The following is a 6,353-nucleotide window of genomic DNA, read 5'->3' on the forward strand; positions in this document are numbered from 1 at the left end:
ATAGAGCTTACTGTTCAGCTCGATAGTGCTTACCATTTTAGTTCATTAGAGCTTACTGTTCATTAGCTCAAGAGGAGCTTACCGATCATGGCTTGAAAGAGCATATACAATAATGAATTTACGGATTACTGACGTTGTTCACTCGAGTATCCTTTGAATTTCTAATAGTTTCAACAGGGCTAAATACTATTTATACGAATAAGTTACGGGTTATAAGTGTTATTAATTTTATATGATATGTGAATTTGGAATGATACAAAGTATTATATTAATGGATGGTTTCATGTATTTGTAAAATGACTAACATGTGATGTATACTTGTGATTAGGTGTTAGTTAATTGAATTGTTGGCATTTTTAATGTTGCTTTAATTATGTATAATGTTAAGTTTAATTTTGAATTATGCGGGCTTACTAAGCTATAAAGCTTACTCTGTTTCCTTTTCTATGTTTTGTAGAGGCTCGCTAGCTCGCTAGTTTCGGACAAGTCAGAGTTGCACATCACACTATCAAATTTCCGATTGGTATTTTGAACTTGTGAATATGTGTAAATATGGCATGTATAGGCTAGTTTAAATGATGTTAGTTATGTTACTTGATATCAAGGCTTTGGTATGTTTTGTGTATAAGTTAAGCCATGCGATTTGGCTTATTTTGGTACTTTGTTTTGGTTGAATTATGTGTTCAATTATGGTATGTTTTGGCAAGGTAATGTTTGGATGAAAATATGCAAGTGAGGTATTGATATGTAGTTGTTAAATGAATGGATTATGCAAGATGTTAAATAGGTATCTGGGCATGTAATTGTTAGGTTTGATATGGCAAATAATGTGTATTGAAATGGTTATCTTGGTTGCCTATTGAGTTGTATAAATGTGGTCATTTATGCTTGTGAAAGCTTGTGTTTTTTTTAGGATAGCAAAATGGCTTTACAAATAGCCTATTTTTGTCTACACGAGCAGAGACACGGGCGTGTGTCTCAGAAGTGTGCGACACACGGTCATGCTCACGGCCGTATGTCCCCTGGGGTACCCTTTCGAATTAAAGTCAGTATACCCTACAGGTTTGACATGGCCTAGACACACGATGTGTCTACTGGCTGTGTGTGGTACACAGGCTGGCACACAAGCGCGTGGCCAATCGTGTGACCTAAGTCAGTAACCTCCCTAATTTTCACACGGCCTGGCACACGGGCGTGTCCTCAGTCGTATGGTGCAAGTCAGTATGTATGCCCTATTTTCACACGGCCTGTGACACGGGCATGTCTGGTGACCATGTGAGGCACATGGCCTGTTCACACGGGCGTGTGACATTTGAAATGTTGAAATTTTTCTAAGTTTCCAAATTTTTAATATATTATCGATTTAGTCCCGAATACATGATTAAAGCTTTGTATGCTTGATTTAGGTAAATATTGAATATGAATGAATGATGGTTACTGAAATGAAATGATAATTGATAAATAATTATTCTGAATTGAGTTACAAGTCTGGTAATGCCTCTTAACCTATTCCGACGATGTTTACAGGTTAGGGGTGTTACAAGGCATGGATTTAGTTACATATAGTCACTTTGGTTCTATGTTAACATAATTAATGGACGAGATTTTTTTTAATACCTTTTGGATATGATAGTAAAATTTTAAGCTCATAAGGTTATATAATGACATGTAATTATAGAGTAATTAGTATATATATGTGGCCCAAGTGGGAGATTGTTGGAAAATATGGACATCACATATATAATAATGGTAATTACATGTTATTATTTACTATCATGATATGTTAACCTAAATTAAAAGTGATCTAATTTAATTAAATTTTTATTGGGCTTTAATTATTAAATATAGTATGGGTCAAATATGTGTATATACTCTAGTAATTGAGTTCTAATCAAATTCTAATTAATGATGGGCTAATTAGAAATTAGAACTAATATGACAAGGTTATAAATATTAAGGTTATGGTCCCCAAATTACACACAAGATATCTTTTCTAATATCCCACCATTAGGAAAGAGAGGGCAGATATTCTTTGAATTTCTTGTGTGCTAATTTAGAAGATCAAATCCCTAAGATCCGGTAAAACTTCAAGGAATTCATGGATTCATATACGCTTCCTCATCTAGTTTTGTTCTTGATTTATTCTTGATGATTTGACATGACAGATCTTGGTTTATTATGTTTTATTTCAGATTTATTTTACAAATCTAACAATGATATCAATTGGTGTCCGACCAATAAATATCCATTTCGCCCCAATTTTCTTCAGGAACTCCAAGAGCTTTCCAAACTACTTTCGAGGCGTCAAAGATGTTGTTAGGACAAGGAGGCTGGTAATCATGCACCGAATCACATCCCATCGTAGAATCACATTCGTCCACAACCTTAGCTTTCACATTTTTTCCATTGCCATGGATACTGATATACTTCAAACACCTATTTTTGTGGTTAAACCATCCAGTCGAAAGTGCCACCACAGGGTCATCATCTGAGTGGTAATGGTTGTCACATTCTAACTGTCCGCCACCATCCCCGCCAGGTTTAAAGCTGTTAATTGTCAACTTCGCTTTTGTATGGCTCGACACAGGCGGTGAACATTTATACGTTGTGTAAAGCTTTCCTTCTATACAACAATCAAAGTCATTTTCGTGGTTGCATTTCCCCGGCAAAGGCTTTTTCCCTTTAAGCTTGCTACTGGGTTTGCATGTATCTGCTTCAACAATGGAACAATATGTAATAATTAAAATGAAGCAAATGAAAAGGAAAATAGTGGAAAATCCCTTGATAATATTCATATTGAATTTCTTTTGTTAACTCTTTGTTAATTGGTGCCAAAGAACATGAAGATGTGAAATCAGCCCTCACAATTTTATAAAAAGTATCGGACAAGGTAAACAATGTGTCACAAAAGGTTAAAATTTGCCACATTATGTAGCTGGAATCATAACAAAGTTAAAACATCAAAAAATCATCATTGGACAAAGCAATATGTGTTGGAAACTAAACGCATAATCTGAAATTTAGTCATTAATGTTTATATTTTTTATTAATTTGGTTCTTTTTATTTTTCTTTTTTTAGTTAAATTTGGTCCTTGACATTTAAAAATGTGTCAATTTTAACCATCAACTTTTTGAAAAAATAGTCGAATTGATGTTTTTTAATGGAAATACTAACTAAAATGTTAAATTTTTTAACATAGTAGTTTGTATGGCAATTCACATGTACTTCATGATTATATTTTTGAATTTTTATGAATTTTTATGGTTTTGATTTTTTTATTTTTATAATTTAATAAAAAATGTAAACGTTAAAACTTAAATTTATTATTATGCTGAAATAAACTATTTTGGCCTCTATTTAATAATTGTTAAATTCATTAAGCATAATGACTTATTTGGCCCTCTAACTTTACAAAAAGGACATTTTAACTCTCCATTTAATTTTTCGCCTCTTTTAGTCATTGAACTTGCAATGTTTGGATGAAAAAGTTCAGGTTTGTTAACTTTGTTGACGTGGCATCCAAGTGGAAGTCCACATGTATGACACATTAGCAATTAATTTTTAAAAATTAAAAATATTTAAAATATATTTTTTATTATTTTTATACTTTTTTGAATTTTTTATATTTTAAAAATAATTAATTATTAACATGGCATCCGCATGGCAATCCACGTGAATGCCACGTTTAGAAAGTTAGTAGATGTTAGCTTTTCTATCCATTTTCAGGTGAGTTGACAAACATCGCAAGTTTAAGAGTTAAAAGAGGCGAAAAATTAAATGGAAGACAAATGACTTTTTTGGTAAAGTTAGAGGGGCAAATAAGTCATGATGTGCCATTATTATATGTGTATTATCATGTCAGCTTATTACTTCCATGTATTACTCACTAGAAATGCAGCTAATGAATTATCAACTTTTATTTACATCAAGATTGAATTTCAAAATTCATAAAATTATGGGGACTTACAGTGATTCAATTGGATAAAATAGACTGAATCTACAACTATACGCATAGTCTAGGACTAGTAATTGAACTTAACCAAACGGATTTAACTGTTACTATTTGAATCAAAACTAAACTTTCAAATTTTGAAAAAAATAGAGAGACTAAAATTCACCAATTCAAAAAATTTAAAAACTAAAATTAATCAAATAAAAGTACGGAAACTAAATCGACAACTTCCGTAGTCAAAATTATATTGATGGCTCTGTATCCAACAATGTTGAACAATATTCCTCTAAGTAACAAGGCTGTAATCTTGATTTCTGTGTTTAAACTTGCAATTATGTTTTAAATTATAAGAAGGTGAAAACGATAAGATTAGAATCTGACTAAGCATATATTAATCAAATTGAAATTGTCCATAAGGTAAGTACATAAGTATTGACATCTTGATCTACATATTTTAAAAATACTTCTTGTTAGATCCAAATCGACATACCAATTGTAAAAACTAAGCTTATGGGAAGGATATAATTGAGACAATACAAATATTTTGAGAACTCAATTAAAATATTTGAATATTTAAAAATTAATTTAAAATCTGAAAGATAGTTTGAGAATGTTTGGTGCAATTTACCCTTAATGCTTTAACATCATACAAAGCATACAATGGATGACTCTTACATTAATATTAATATAACTTAAAACACACAAGAAAAGTTTATTTTAATACAATATAGACATTAAAATTATAATTGAAGAGATCAATTAATATTCGACCAGTAAATATTCATTTCACTTAATCACTTCCGGGAACTCCAAAAGCCTTTTAAATTGCTTTCAACACATCAATAATGTTGTTAAGACAAGGAGACTAATAATCATATTTCAAATGACATCCCATCATAAAATCACATTCATCACTGACTTTATTGCTTTGTACTTTGGACTTCAAAATATCAATCATATATTGGAACATGAAATTAGGATAAATTTGTGACACTTTGGACTTCCAGGACATAGTATTATTGCTTTTAACATATTATCAAACATACAACGTATGTTGTATGACTTTTACACGAGTGTTGATTTTAACATTAACCCAAATCACATCTTAAATCTTTATTCAATTGCAAATGGAAATTAAAAATATGATTCAAAAATCAATTGGCATCTGACCAGTAGATATCTATTAAGCCCCAATCACTTTCAGGAACTCCATGAGCTTTCCAAACTGCTTTTGAGGCATCAACAATGTTGTTGGGACAAGGAGGCTGATAACCATGCTCTGAATCACACCCCTTCGCAGAATCACATTCATCCACAACCTTAGCCTTCACACTTTTTCCATTTCCATGGATTGTTATATACTTCAAACACCTCTTTTTATTGTTAAACCACCCAGTCGAAAGTGCCACCACAGGTTCATCATCCGAGTGGTAACGGTTGTCGCATTCCGACGGTCCTCCACCTTCTCCACCAGCAGCAAAGCTGTTAATTGTCAATTTTCCTTTTGTATGGCTCGACACAGGCGGTGAACATTTATACGTTGTATAAAACTTTCCGTCTTCACAACAATTAGAATCGCATTGCCCTGGCGGAAGCTTTTTCCCTCTCAGCTTGCCACTGGGTTTGCAAGTATCTGCTTCAACCATGAAACAATCTGTAATAATTAAAACAAAGCAAATGAAAAGGAAAATAGTGGGAAATCCCTTGATAATATTCATATTGAATTTCTTTTGTTAAATCTCTGTTGATTGGTGCCAAAGAACATGAAGATGTGGGGGTTTATATAGAAAAGCAGCCCTCACATTTTTAAAGTAATTTTATTGAAAGTATCGGAAGAAGGTGAACAATGTCCACACAAAAGGTTAAATTTTGCCAGATTTACGTGGCTGGAATCATAACAATGTTGGGAGATAGAGCATCTCAGCTTCTGTTTAAAATCATTGTAGAGAGCCGTAAGCATCCTTTATATATTTCTCAAGGTTATTTAGAACTAAGATATCCTTTACATCTATTTTATTGTTCATGCTAGGATTGGTGATTGTTCTTTTTCAGTGATGAGTAAGAAAATTTTTTTGAGAGGCAGAATTAAATTGTATATATTTTACGATAATAAAAATATAATTTTATTATTTTGATAGTTTATATATTTATAATTATTAAAAGAGTAAATTATTTTTTATCATTTTTGGGGTTAAAATATAATTTTACTATTACTAATTTAAAATTTTATAAATTATAAAAGATTTAAATGAATTTTTTTTCATTTTAAGAGGATCGAAACACCTACCAACCCCCTAACTTTGCTATTACTCCTCACAGCAACATTATCTTCGAAACTGAATTTTTTTCTTAATATTCAAAATGGCCCATTACAAGAATCTTTAAACAAATAGGAAATTT

The 6,353-nt window shown here is 31.6% G+C and overlaps 1 protein-coding gene across 1 annotated transcript; it reads right to left on the reverse strand.

The window, feature by feature from the left end:
- Positions 1 to 2,219: 2,219 nt before the first annotated feature.
- LOC108477562 (uncharacterized) lies at positions 2,220 to 5,703 on the reverse strand. Its single transcript, XM_017780095.2, has 2 exons — positions 5,122 to 5,703; positions 2,220 to 2,713 (listed from the first exon to the last, which is right to left on the reverse strand). Exons 1-2 carry the CDS (start codon positions 5,669 to 5,671, stop codon positions 2,220 to 2,222), a joined length of 1,044 nt encoding a protein of 347 aa, XP_017635584.2. The 5' UTR covers positions 5,672 to 5,703.
- Positions 5,704 to 6,353: the final 650 nt, after the last annotated feature.

Source organism: Gossypium arboreum, chromosome 12, assembly GCF_025698485.1.
Source record: "Gossypium arboreum isolate Shixiya-1 chromosome 12, ASM2569848v2, whole genome shotgun sequence".
Taxonomy (NCBI): domain Eukaryota; kingdom Viridiplantae; phylum Streptophyta; class Magnoliopsida; order Malvales; family Malvaceae; genus Gossypium; species Gossypium arboreum.

Excerpts from the sequence above, each read along its gene's own strand:
- LOC108477562 (XM_017780095.2), bottom strand. The coding sequence starts at position 5,671 with ATGAATATTATCAAGGGATTTCCCACTATTTTCCTTTTCATTTGCTTT. Across the intron at positions 2,714-5,121 it reads CTTAATAGATATCTACTGGT|CAGATACATGCAAACCCAGT; the intron begins CAGATGCCAATT and ends CCATTGTTGAAG.